Source organism: Anolis carolinensis, chromosome 2, assembly GCF_035594765.1.
Source record: "Anolis carolinensis isolate JA03-04 chromosome 2, rAnoCar3.1.pri, whole genome shotgun sequence".
NCBI classification, from domain to species: Eukaryota; Metazoa; Chordata; class Lepidosauria; order Squamata; family Dactyloidae; genus Anolis; species Anolis carolinensis.
The window spans coordinates 197,393,277-197,407,642 of record NC_085842.1 but is presented as its reverse complement, the minus strand read 5'-3'; the positions used below and the strand labels follow the sequence as shown (position 1 = coordinate 197,407,642).

Below are 14,366 nucleotides of genomic sequence, written 5' to 3'. Positions count from 1 at the left end.
AGTCGGTATAAGGGTAGGACTACACAGGCATTAAAACCTGGACTTAATCTGATATGATTCCTGTCTGTCTTCACAATGTTCCTGTGCTTTTGGTGAATATTGTAGCTTATCGTTGGTTAAACCAGGTTTGTCCCACTTGAGGCAAAGTCAGGAGACACCAAATTGGGAGGGATAGCTAATACTCCAGAAGACAGGAGCAGAATTCAAAACAATCTTAACAGATTAGAGAGATGGGCCAAAACTAACAAAATGAAGTTCAACAGGGACAAATGCAAGATCCTCCACTTAGGCAGAAAAAAAATGAAATGCAATGGGGGATGATGCCTGGCTCGACAGCAGTATGTGTGAATAAGATCTTGGAGTCCTTGTGGACAACAAGTTAAACATGAGCCTACAATGTGATGCGGTGGCAAAAAAAAAAGCCAATGGGATTTTGGCCTGCATCAATAGGAGTATAGTACCTAGATCCAGGGGAGTTATGCTACCCCTCTATTCTGCCTTGGTCAGATCATACTTGGAATACTGTGTTCAATTCTGGGCATCACAGTTAAAGGGAGATGTTGACAAGCCGGAATGTGTCCAGAAGAGGATGACTAAAATGATCAAAGGACTGGAGAACAAACCCTATGAGGACTGGCTGAAAGAGCTGGGCATGTTTAGCCTGCAGAAGAGAAGGCTGAGAGGAGACATGACAGCCATCTATATATACGTGAGGGGACGTCATGAGGAGGGAGCAAGCTTGTTTTCTGCTGCCTTGGAGACTAGGACGCAGAACAATGGCTTCAAACTACAGAAAGGAAATTCCACCTGAACATTAGGAAGAACTTCATGTGAGAGCTGTTCAGCAGTGGAACTCTCTGCCCCGGAGTGCGGTGGAAGTTCCTTCTTTGTAGGCTTTTAAGCAGAGGCTGGATGGCCATCTGTCGGGGGTGCTTTGAATGTGATTTTCCTGCTTCTTGGTAGGGGGTTGGACTGGATGGCCCGTGAGGTCTCTTCCAACTATGATTCTATGAGATACACCAAAGTTTGCTTAAATCTCCAGAATATCCCACAGCTTTAGGAAATGTAGATAGTTGGATCAGGTCCTAATCAGACCAGGCTACTGCCCACATGGGACATCTGTCATTGTTTGCCTGTGCTCATCAGTGCAAGGAAAGGAGGGTGGCTCATGACTGTGTCACTGCTGTCACTGCGCCCAACTGGCCACAGAGCCCCCAAGTGATCTCCGAGCCATTACAGTGGCCCATTCTGACATCAACAGCAGTGTCTGAGCAACCAAGAAGAAGGTGAGGTGGTCACACAGGTGTGTCTGTGTGTCAGAATGGGATACCACAATGGCCAGGAGCTCGCATAGTACGTTGTGGCTGGATGGGAGTGGTGATGGCAACTTGGGTCCTTCCACATAGCCATACAACCCAGAACATCAAGGCAGAAAAACCCACAATATCTGTTTTGAAATGGGTTATCTGACTCCACACTGCCATATATTCCAGTCCAAAGCAGAAAATGTGGGATTTTATTCAGCTACATGGAAGGGACCACCAAAGGTCAGGTGACAATCCAATGAGGTTGATGCAGTCTCGGCCTGGCTGGTCCATAGGGGATCTAACCTGTCACTGCAGCAGGTTCAGTAGAGAGTGTGTGGCCACTTCTAGGGCCAGTCCAAAGCATTTCTGCTCCAGACTGGTTACTGATTTAAACAGCCAATGTAGACCTGCCCTGGAATAGGTAAAAGGTAAAGGTTTTCCCCTGACGATAAGTCCAGTCGTGACCAACTCTGGGGGTTGGTGCTCATCTCCATTTCTAAGCCAAAGAGCCGGTGTTGTCCGTAGACACCTCCAAGGTCATGTAGCTGGCATGACTGCATGGAGCACTGTTACCTTCCCACCGGAGCGGTACCTATTGATCTACTCACATCTGCATGTTTTCGAACTGCTAGGTTGGCAGGAGCTGGGGCTAACAGCGGGCGTTCATTCCGCTCCCGGGATTTGAACCTGGCATCTTTTGGTCCGAAAGTTCAGCAGCTCAGCGCTTTAACACACTTTGCCACTAGGGGCCCACATAGCAATCCCTACACTTTATAGAGTTCTATAAATGTGGAGCCCCGGTGGCGAAGTGCATTAAAGCACTGAGCTGGAGACTGAAAGGTCCCAGGTTCAAACCCTGGGAGCGGTGGGAGCGGCCGCTGTTAGCTCCAGCTCCTGCCAACCTAGCAGTTCGAAAACATGCCAATGTGAGTAGATCAATAGGTACCACTCCAGCGGGCAGGTAACTGCGCTCCATGCAGTCATGCCGGCCACATGACCTTGGAGGTGTCTACGGACAATGCCGCCTCTTCAGCTTAGAAATGGAGATGAGCACCAACCCCCCAGAGTCAGACATGACTGGACTTAACGTCAGGGGAAAACCTTTACCTTTAACCGTATAAATGTGTAGATGTTATAGAGCTATACATTTTCTGTGACACATTTTTTTTTCCATTTTCAACTACAGGCAATGAATAATCACATGTGTGAGTAGGGAATGTTACACATGCAGATGCATAAAGCCCTTGTCCAGTCCATATTTCCAGATGTACCTCTATACAAAGTAGGCATAAATTTGGTATTTTGCTATGTGTGCACTGTGCACCACACATGGATGTATAAATATGTCCAGTTCATGAATCAGGGCATCCCACTTAAATTTAGGCCAGTGGTCTGTGGTGGGATCTTCCAGCACCATGTGGGGTTGGATTTGGACACGCACATGTATTTATTTACATGTATGAAGAGTGTTATTGCCCCACATAATATGTGTAATATGAATGTACAGGAAAGACAGGAGACATCTAAGGCACATTCACCAATTTTCCAAGGTTCAAATAACATTTGATGATGCCAGTTCCATGTGTTTAAACATAGAGCTACCTCAGTGAGGAAAAATAAAGTAAAATTTTAGCAGCAACAAAGATGTTTGAGAAGTGTTAAGCTTCCTAGCTTGAGCCTGACACTTTATGATTCATAGTGCAAATTGATAGCTGTTCATACTACACCAACTTCCCCAACCTTTTTTGTATTTTTGTCCTGCATTTTTCACCAATACCTCTTGATGTTATTTCTATTTTAAAGAAGAAACTGTGAGAGAAAGTCACTACCTCGAAGCATGCAGTTTAAAAGATCCATCGCATGAAGTCTGAAATTCACCGAACTGGAACAGACGTACAGAAGAAGCCTATGCTTGGATTCTCTGAAATAACTCTCCAAGTTTACAGGGATTATGTTTAGGATTTGTTCTTGAAATGTGCTGTAAACGTACTGCAGAAACCCCATAGTTTAGCTGATGCAGCAGTCCAAAGGCCAGGAGAAAAGAAAGTGCCTTGAAAGAAGTGCCTGCAGTTTTAAGACCACCACGTCAAGGATGGGAACTCTTTGGCTGTCCAAAAGTTTTGGATAGCTATTCCCATCATTCACTACCCATTGGCCATGTTGTGTGAGGCTGTGGAAGACGTAGGCTAAACATCTGGACAGCAAGAGTTTTCTTTCCCTAGACAACTTTAGTCAATAGCAGACTGGTGGTAGAAAGCCTAACTTTTTGATACTTCAACCTTGTGAACACTAAATTGGGAGGTATGCTATGCTCCACTGGAAAAGACAGCATGAATGCTGGACTAGAACTGGAAGGCCAAGGTTCAAATCCTCAGTCAGCCATGGAAACCCACTGAGTGGCCTTAGGCAAGTCAAACTCTCTCAGCCTTGGCAAGAAAACACCATGAGAGAGTCACCCTAAATTAGAGTCAATTTGAAGGTAAAGTCAGACCCTCCATTTCTATGGATTCTGCATCCACAGCATATTTTAAAAAAATCCAAAAAGTAAACCTTGGTTTGCAGTTTTATATAAAGGTACATTTTACTATTACTATGGGACTAAGCATCAATGGATTTTGGTAAATACCAAGGAGACACTGTAAATATCAATAAGTTCAATTGGACACAATAACACTGGGATATGCCCTTGGTGGTGCAGTGGATTAAACCACTGAGCTGCTGAACTTGTTGACCAAAAGGTCAGCAGTTCAAATCTGGGGAGCAGAGTGAGCTCCCGCTGTTAGCCCCAGCTTCTGCCAACCTAACAGTTTGAAACATGCATATGTGAGTAGATCAATAGGTACCTCTCTGGTGGGACAGTAACAATGCTCCATGCAGTCATGCCGGCCACATGACCTTGGAGATGTCTACAGACAATGCTGGCTCTTTGGCTTAGAAATGGAGATGAGCACCAACCCCCAGAGTCTGACACAACTAGACTTAATGTCAGGGGAAAACCTTTACCTTATTCTTCGGGTATCCAAAATAATGGCAGTGCATGATAATGGTTTGAACAGAGCATCATTACATATAGTGTGCAGGAATAATTATTAAGGTGTGACAGAACTGTGGGGCTGGGTTGACCCTATTGAACCAATTTTACAAAAGGCAGACAGTGTTTAGAGCTGTTCTTCTTTGGATTACATCTTCTAGAATGCCCCAAATTATCTGAATGTGCTACTTTGGCTGTGGGATTCTAGGAGCAGCTGTCCACAAAGTAACTTTCCCAAAACCTGAAAATATGGGGAAACAGAGGTGTGTAGGATTTGCACACCCCTGTTAAAACTATTTTCCTTATCAGGGGCCCTTCAAATCCACTGGAGTTTGGTTCCAGGACCACCTGTAGATACTAAGATGTGTAAATGCTCAAGCTTCATTATCTAAAGTGACACATTAAAATGGTGTCCCTTATATAATATGGCAAAATCAACTTTTGCTTTTTGGAATTGTAAAAAAATATATATTTTCAAGCTGTGGATGGTTGTATTTGTGGATACAGAGGGCCGATTATAAGTTTTTCTGTCCTCAGCCTTCAGGTATTTGCTGCCTGGGATCTTGGGAATAAACTTACTTGGAGTACAATGATTTCCATTGGCAACACTGAAAATATTACTGCCTCAAGGATTTGTTTAAGTTGTTTGCACAACCTGGCACTTAGGTGTATGTGTGCTGTACAATGTGAAATAAGCACTTGTAAATGATAGGCTGCACAGAAAATCAGCCACTTCTTTGGATGCCTTTCATTCCTTGCTTCACTGTAAGGTTGCTAGATTTAATAAAAGACAAGGCTGCTGTGCCTTTAATGGTTGTGTAGAAGAGGAAATTATCACAAAAGCAACACTGCTGAAATTCTCTTGAGCATCGCTATTGAAGGGTTGGGAGTCCTATCCCTTATTTCAGGTTTACATTTTTTCTGCCATTACATAGATCATTCCAGAATGAAAGAGGTCCTAATGGGTGAGAGGAAAGGTACATTGCTCCCACATATTATTTCTAGTACTTAACTATATGCGCTGGAAAACCACAATGAAGGCTTCACTGTTATTGAAACTTGCACCACTAGATGCAGAACTAATCTTAAGAAATGGGACTACAAAGTGGAGTCCACGACATGCGAGTGTGAAGAAGAGCAAACCACAGACAACCTATTACAATGCAGTCTGAGCTCTGCCACATGCACAATGGAGGATCTTCTCAGAGTGAGAAGTGGCCAGCTTCTGGTCAAAGGAAATCTAGTACAGTGTAAGTTTTTAACTTTGTTTTTGTTTTTAAATACATTATAACTGTATCCTCATTTCACTTCTGACCCAATAAATAAATTGAAATTTGCAACTGGTATCTAAAGGTATGTTAACCCTTGAACATAAAGGCTTTTCCTGGGAAATGTATATTGTTCATAGTAGATCAAACATTTTGAGCTTCTTTTTCACGCTATATTTATAGCACCTGTATACTGCTTTAACCACCATGGCTCCATCCTGTGGAATCTTTGCTTTGTCAAGCACTAGAACTCTTTGGCTGAGATTTTCAAATACCTCACAGATCCCAAGATGAAGCCACGATATTGATAATGAAATGCTATAACTGTGTCTTATGGAAGAGACCCAAGGCTGGTTATATACTGTGGAATTAATGTAGTTTGACACCACGTTAACGACCATGGCTCAGTGCTATGGAATCTTGAGAGTTGTACTTTGGTGAAGCACAAGCACTCTTTGGCAGAGAAAGCTAAAGAGTTTGTAAAAATACAATTCCCGTGATTCCAGAGCATTCAACCATAGCAGTTAAATGGATGTCAAAATGCATTAATTCTACAGCATAGATACACTTTACGTCTCTTCGTAGCTCTCTAAGCCAGTGGTTCTCAACCTGTGGGTCCCCAGATGTTTTGGCCTTCAACTCCCAGAAATCCTAACTGCTGGTAAACTGGCTGGGATTTCTGGGAGGCCAAAACACCTGGGGACCCACAGGTTGAGAACTACTGCAGTCTAAGCCAATGTCCATTGGCACAGTTGATGCCAGAAAATCTCCTAAATCAGAGTGGACTATTTCTAGCCCTTCAAGTATTGTTGGACAATAGCCTGTAGTGCGGTATCATGGAAACTGCAGTCAAAAAAGTCTGGAGGGTCGCAAATTCTCTCCTATATGAAGGCGTTCTTTTCACCTGTTTTGAAATTTACTGCTGCTTTTTTTCATTAGGTGGCCATGAATCCCCCCACCCCCATGACATGCATACCAAGAGATTAAGGGCCCTTCCACACAGGCATATAACCCAAAATATCAAGGCAGAAAATTCCACAATATCTGTTTTCAACTGGGTTATCTGAGTCCACACTGCCATATATCCCAGCTCAAAGCAGATAATGTGGGATTTTATTCAGCTGTGTGGAAGGAGTCTAAAATAGGCCATTCCCTCCCCCCCCCCCCCAGTTTCATTCACCCACATCCCGCCTCTCCACAACCACTCACCTGGCTGTGTTGGGGCCTCCTTCTCCCCCTGCTCTGAGGTCTCTGATGCCTGGCAGGGTGAAACGGAGCCATACAGGCTGTACCTCTGCCTCTGCAGCTCCCGCTCTCGTTCTTGGGCCTCCAGAACTTCCTGCTCCAGCAGAGACTGGGGACTTTTGGCACGCAAGCAGAAGAAGGGGTTGCCTGTGGGGCTGGCCCTCCCCGATGGGGGTTGCTGAGGTCGGAGCAGAACCTCTGAGTCCAGGATGACCATATTGGTGGCACGGCTGGCCTCGGCAAAAGAAGGCCCCTTTGTCCCTTCGGCACTGCTACATGCCGGCTTCCTGGGGGTGAAAGACTCTGGGTTGGTGTGCTGCTCGAACATCATCTTCTTCTCCTGAAGCTCCTGTGGTGTTCCCCGGTCATAGGCCCCCCTCACCTTGCCCAGCTGCACCAGGTCCTCTTCCCGCCGACATTCCCGCTGGATCTCTCGCTGCATCTGGGCCCCGGCCCATTGCCGCTCCTTCTCTTTGGGCAATGTCCCGCTTTGGTTCAGAAAAGGTCTGATGCGCACCTCCACATACTCCTGGGTGCCCCGAAGGCTGGCCAGACCCCGCTCCCGGCGCAGAAGCTCTTCTCGTTCCAGATGGAGACGGATCTCCCGCTCAATTGGGGTCTCTGGATGGCCGGAGGCATTCCTTATCCAGTTTGTGGGGCCATCTAAGCTGCCCATTGTAGAAGGTTCGTCCGAACTGGGTATGGTACAAGTTGACTCCGCAGCACTCAATGCCTCTTCACCTTTTGCAGGATCTCTAGCATCTAGCAGCATTTGTTCTGCAGAGGTTGGATCAGAACCATCATGCGTTGGAACGGCAACGGGAAATGCAGCCCTGGTCATACTTTGAGAGCCTGCCTGATCCCTGGCTTCATGTGGATCTTCCGTGCTCGCTAGAACCATGGTCTCTGCTGGACAAACTGGATCAGTTTCTGTTGATGGACTTTCTAAATGCGGAGGATCGCTGGCCAGGTTTTCCACCTCTGAGAGATCCTTTACCCCCTCTGGTTCTCTGATGGCTTCTTCAGACCCAGCGTCCCCAGTTGCTTCCTCACTCTTGTTCTCAGACTCCAGCACAGCTTCAGCTCTAGCCTCACTCTGGGGTTTGCTGTTGTTGCCAGCTCTACTTGGCTCACAAAGAGCCAGTCCTTCCTGGTCGCATGCAGCAGGCAGGCCCTGCTGGGCAGGTCCAAAGATCCCGGTTGCCACAGGAGACTGTGTTGGCACAGCCTGGGCAGCCGTGTCGGAAGAACCTGTGCCTGCTGCCATCTGCTGGCAATGTGGGTCAGCATCTGGCAGAGAGTCTGCTAACGCCACAGAAGGTGCCGCTGAGGTACAAGCAGAGTCTTGGGCAACTTCCTCCTCTTTTGCCAGGAGATTGTTACCTGAGCCAGTCTGTAAAGACTGTTTACTCTCAGATTCCTCATCCTGTTGTGGTTGCGGTACCTGTTCAGTTGCTGCCCTTTCTTCACTGTCATTCTCTGTACTTCCTTGACAGTCTGACTTCATGTCTTTGTGAAGATTTTCAGGAGGACATGTCTCTTCAGACTCAATTGGAGAAGCAGGACTGGGAGACAGATTGCTAGGGAAGCCAAAAGAGTCTCCATCTCCTGGGTCCTTGGGTGAATATGTGTCCATCAACGATCCCTTGGGAGACTCGGATGAAGACACAGCAGCACAGTCAATTTGGCTGTTCCCCTGGCTGTCCATATCTTGTCTGGGGCTACTGGCAAGTTCTGGTTTCTCTGGAGATCCTGGACACATCTCAGGTGTTTGGTCATGCCTATCTCCCACGATTTCACTTCCCTCATTTTCATCCAGATGACTTGAGGGATTATTAGACTTCTGTTGCTCTGGAGGAACATCTGAGGAACTGTGATGGTGAACAAGAGGGTCACTGTTTGTGTCTTGGATAATTTCCATCTGTTCCAGAGAATCAGCAGGCACAGTTGGATCTTCGCTATGATAGTGGTGTTGCTTGCCCTGCTCCTCTTCCTCAACCTCTTCCTCTTTCCTCTCCAACACTGAGTATCCCATAATACTCTGTGGCTCTGAGAAAACATCCAGTTGCTCAGTGTGACACTCAGGATGGCTGCCATCTTCCTCTTCAACCAACAAGTTCAAAGTATCTTCTGCTTTCAGTTGTTCTGTGGAGAGTTCTGCTGTTGTCTCTTGATGAGCAGAGAGGCCATCATCCTGCTCTTGGCTTGACTGGTTCACATCATCTGCTATTTTAACGTCTTCAGAAGCCATGGTGAGAGAAGGGGTGGCCTTCTCAACTTCATCATCATCCTGTATTGAGGAGGGCGACTCTTCCCGTGCCTGGTCTTTGGCAAGGGAACTGTTGGTACCATCCAGTGGGGCAAGCAAAGAATCCTCTGGTGTAGTGGTTATGGAGAGATTCTCTGCCATGTCCTTGCTCTCCACCATGTCCCCAAATATGCCCACCTCAGAGCTCTCCTGGTTTCTGTGGCAAACCCCGGTAGCAGGGGGAGGCAGTGACAAAGTCTCAGTAGTCATCTGGGGGATGAAATGAGACTTGTCTTAGGTCCAACACACCTGTAACAAAAACATATTTTTAGGTCGTTTCACACTTTACAAAGGTCACCTTAATAGCAAGAAGAATAATGAGGCGATGGCTCCCCCTCCTGGCAATGCAATGAAAGAATGTTAAAGGGCACAGATGCCAATAGAGCGGTGGTTCTCAACCCCTGGGTCCGCAGATGTTCTGGCCATAGCTCTCAGAAATCCTTACAGCTGGTGAACTGCCTGGGATTACTGGGAGTTGTAGGCCAAAACACCTGGGGACTCACAGATTGAGAACCACTGCTCTATAGGCATAGAGCAGGGAAGCTCTGGCCCCATCTACACTGCCATATAAATCCAGATTATTTGCTTTGAACTGGATTATATGACAGTGTGCTTCATCACACTAGAGCATGGATCCACTTTAAATCCGGTTTCTGCCTCCTGCAGAACTCTGGGGTTTGTAGTTTGGTGAGGCCCAGGACCTGAGCTGTTTAAAGGCCCCTCCCTAAAATAGATTTAAAGTGGATCCAAATTCTAGTGTGATGAAGCCCAGTTTAGACTCATATAATCCAGCCTAGGGGATAAAAGCCTTGTGACTTGAAGGTTGGGTTGCTGACCTGAAGGCTGCCAGGTTCGAATCCCACCCGGGGAGAGCGCGGATGAGCTCCCTCTATCAGCTCCAGCTCCATGCGGGGACATGAGAGAAGCCTCCCACAAGGATGGTAAAACATCAAAAACATCTGGGCGTCCCCTGGGCAACGTCCTTGCAGACGGCCAATTCTCTCACTCCAGAAGCAACTCCTGACACGGAAAAAAAAATCCAGTTCAAAGCAGATAATGTGGATTATCTGATTTGATAATCTGGATTATATAGCAGTATAGAAGGGGCCTCTAAAGATCACAGAACCCTGAAGCTGGAAGAGACCCTCCAAAGACCATCCAGACCAACCCCCTTCTGCCATGCAGGAATGCACAATCAAACCACTCCTGACAGATGGTCATCCAGGCTCTGTTTAAAAACTCCAGAGAAGGAGGCCATATAATCCAAATTATCAAATCACATAATCTAAATGATCTGCTTTGAACTGGATTATATGAGTCTACACTGCCATACAATCCAGTTCAAAGCAGATAATCCGGATTTTGTTTGGCAGTGTAGAAGGGATCGGAGACTTCACCACACTGCGAGGCTGCATATTGTTGAGAAAGGCAATCTTGCTCTTGATTTCTTGAAAAAGGCATTTCCCCTTTATGTGGGCAAGACTTGTAGGGAAACCTAGGTACCAAATGGTGGGTGGAAGCACTGTGTGAGCAAATATTTTTTATATCTCCTTTTTTGACTTTAACCATTTCTAATTCACACTGAGGGAGTGAATTAGAAATGTTCTAATTCATGAAAGGGATCTAGAAAGTAAACCACAAGCTGAAGATGAGTCGTCAGGGTGAGGCAATAGCTAAAAAAACCAATGTGATTCTAGGCTGCATCAATAGAACTACAGTGTCTAGAACAGTGGTTCTCAACCTGTGGGTCCCCAGATGTTTTGGCCTTTAACTCCCAGAAATCCTAACAGCTGGTAAACTGGCTGAGGTTTCTGGAAGTTGTAGGCCAAAACACCTGGGGACCCACAGGTTAAGAAACACTGGCCTAGATGGAGAGAAATAACACTATGTAACAAAATTTGAAAGAAACATCTGTTCCTGCTGTGAAAGTAATGTTTCCTGTTTAATTGTGTAGTACTTACTTTGAAAGTAGTTGTTATACCCCAGAAACTTCATTTTTGTGGTTGCCACAAACTATGTTGAATTGGTTGAGACTCAATGAAATATTCATTGAAAAACTATAGCAAAATGTGCTGCAGGATGTCCCGCAAAAACAAAGTTTTTCAGTTTAATACATGTTTTTATGATTGAATCAATTAGGAAATGACATTTATAACACGGGAAATCATGTTACATAGTGTAATAGTCCCGTTCTGTTTTGCTTTGGTCAAATCTCACCTAGAATACTGTGTCCAGTTCTGGGCACCACAATTCAAGAAGGATATTGACAAGCTAGAACATGTCCAGAGGAGGGCGACTAAAATGGTAAAAAGTATAAAAGCCAAACCCTATGAAGAGCGGCTTAGGGGGTTGGACATGTTTAGCCTGGAGAAGGTTAAGAGAGGACATGATAGCCATATTTAAATATTTGAATGAATGTCATATTGAAGATGCAGCAGAGACTAGGACACAGAACACCGGATTCAAACTGTAGGAAAACAGAGTCCAACTAACATTAGGAAGAACTTCCCAATGGTAAGAACCGTTTTTACTAGAATACACTGCTTCAGAGTATGGTAGAGTCCTTTGGAAAATTTAGAAGTTGGATGGCCGTCTGTTGGGAATATTCTGGTTGTATATTCATGCACAGTTGCACTGGATGCCCCTTGGGGGTTTCTTCAAATTCTGCATTTCTATGATTTTATAGGGGCCTCTGGTGGCACAGTGTATTAAAGCGCTGAGCTGCTGAACTTGCGGACCAAAAGGTCCCAGGTTCAAATCCTGGGAGCGGAATGAGCGCCCGCTGTTAGCCCCAGCTCCTGCCAACCTAGCAGTTAGAAAACATGCAAATGTGAGTGGATCAATAGGTACCGCTCCGGCGGGGAGGTAACGGCGCTCCATGCAGTCATGCCGGCCACATGACCTTGGAGATGTCTATGGACAACGCCGGCTCTTCGGCTTAGAAATAGAGATGAGCACCAACCCCCAGAGTCGGTCACGACTGGACTTAACGTCAGGGGAAACCTTTACCTTTACCTATGATTCTATAATTCTAATCTTCCCCCCCTCAACATGGCCCAACCATCCCTGTCTACGATCATTGGATAATTTGCCCTGTCTTTTTCAGTTGCTCAGGGCCCTTCCACACAGCCATATAACCCAGAATATCAAGGCGGAAAATCCCACAATATCTTTGAATTGGGTTATCTGAATCCACACTACTATATATTCCAGTTCAAAGCAGATAATATAAGATTTTATTCGGCTCAGTTACCTATTTGGCCTCTTAATTTCATCATGACCCACTGCGTACTTGTTTTAGGAGTGATGGTCACAACTGAATGAATGAAGGTGCCTTGCATGATAGTAATTCAGATTCCTATTATGGTTTAATAGAGCCAATGTTCGCAGGATCAAAGCATAGTACAACAAAATTCAAAATTCACAAAAGATCATTATTGGGCCTACTAAAATACACAAAATACTTTAAAAGCATGGCACATTTTGATTTACATATTCAAGGACATCATCTGCCACCTATTCCTAGGGCCTTTCTGCTCCCTCTAAGCCAGTGATTCTCAACCTTCCAAATGCCGCAACCCCTTAATACAGTTCCTCGTGTTTGTGTCGCCCCCAACCATAACATGATTTTTGTTGCTACTTCATAACTATCATTTTGCTACTGTTATGAATCAATGTAAATATTTGATATGTAGGATGCATTTTCATTTGTTGGACCCAATTTGTCACAAATACCTAATACGCCCAAATTTGAAAACTGGTGGGGTTGGGGGGATTGATTTTGTCATTTGAGAATTGTAGTTGCTGGGATTTATAGTTCACCTACAATCAAAGAGCATTCTGAACTCCACCAACGATGGAATTGAACCAAATTTGGCACACAGAATTCCCATGACCAACAGAAAATACTGGAAGGGTTTGGTGGAGATTGATCTTGAATTTTGGAGTTGTAGTTCACCTACATCTGGAGAGCATTGTGGACTCAAACAATGATGGATGCGGACCAAACTTGGCATGAGTACACAATATGCCCAAATGTGAACACTGGTGGAGTTTGAGGAAAATACATCTTGACATTTGGGAGTTGTAATTGCTGGGATTTATAGTTCACCTACAATCAAAGAGCCCCTTGGACCTCACCATGATAGAATTGGGCCAAACCTTCCACACAGAACCCCCATGGTCAAGAAAATACTGGAGGGATTTAGGTTCCTAAGACCATCAGAAATATGTGTTTTCTGATGGTCTTTGGCGACCCCTCTGAAATCCCCCTCACGACCCCCCCCCAGGGGTCTCGATCCCCAGGTTGAGAAATGCTGCTCTAAGTTTAGCTGAAATATTCACAAAAGCTGTGGGGAGGTGAGCAATGAGAGAGAAAATGGGTTTTCTAAGCTGCAAGATAGGTCTTGTGTACTTTCACGTTGTTTCTAATCTATAGTAACCTTAGGGGCCCTTCCAGACAGGCCCTATATTCTAGGATCTGATCCCAGGTTTTCTGCTTTAAACTGGATTATATGAGTCCCCACTGCCAGATAATATAGGATAAACAGAAAACCTGGGATCAGATTCTGGGATAGAGGGCCTGTCTGGAAGGGCCTTAAGGCAAACCCATCAAAGAGGAGGTTTTTTTTTTAGCAATGTTTGTCCTGAACAGGTTTGCCACTGCTTTACTCTGAGGTCGAGAGAGTGTGACGTGCTCAACATCACCCAGTAGATTTCATGCTAAAGCAGGGATTCGAATCCTGGTTGCAGACAACTACACCACATTGACTCTCTGTGGTATCTTTGTGGCAATGCAAAGTATTTGGAATCGTGTGAAGAGGAATGGGCAATTAAGATTAATTAGCTTTACAAAAGACATGTTCCTAGTGGAGAAGAAAACTGCCCAAACCAGTTTGTCAGCATGGATTAACACAGCTGCCTGCATTTTTTAACTTTCCTTGGAAGTGTATGTATAAAGCCCAACTTTTTATATCCAGATTTTCGAAAATCTGTTCTTTTATTGTTGCAAGGTCCCTTCCATACAGCTGAATAAAATCCCACATTATCTGCTTCTGGTGGCTCAGTGTGTTAAAGCGCTGAGCTGCTGAACTTGCAGACCGAAAGGTCCCAGGTTCAAATCCGGAGAGCGGAGTGAGCACCTGCTGTTAAGCTCCAGCTTCTGCCATCTAGCAGTTCGAAAACATGCCAATGTGAGTAGATCAATA

General features: G+C 45.2%; 1 protein-coding gene across 2 annotated transcripts in view; it reads right to left on the bottom strand.

Moving 5' to 3' along the window:
* Positions 1-14,366, bottom strand: part of misp3 (MISP family member 3) — a 48,164-nt gene that overhangs the window by 14,257 nt on the left and 19,541 nt on the right. For both annotated transcript variants that reach the window (XM_008103720.3, XM_003216766.4), the window contains exon 2: positions 6,816-9,408. In XM_008103720.3, the coding sequence (XP_008101927.2) occupies positions 6,816-9,369 (2,554 nt within the window). In that variant the 5' untranslated portion in view covers positions 9,370-9,408. The remainder of the gene's footprint in view (positions 1-6,815; positions 9,409-14,366) is intronic.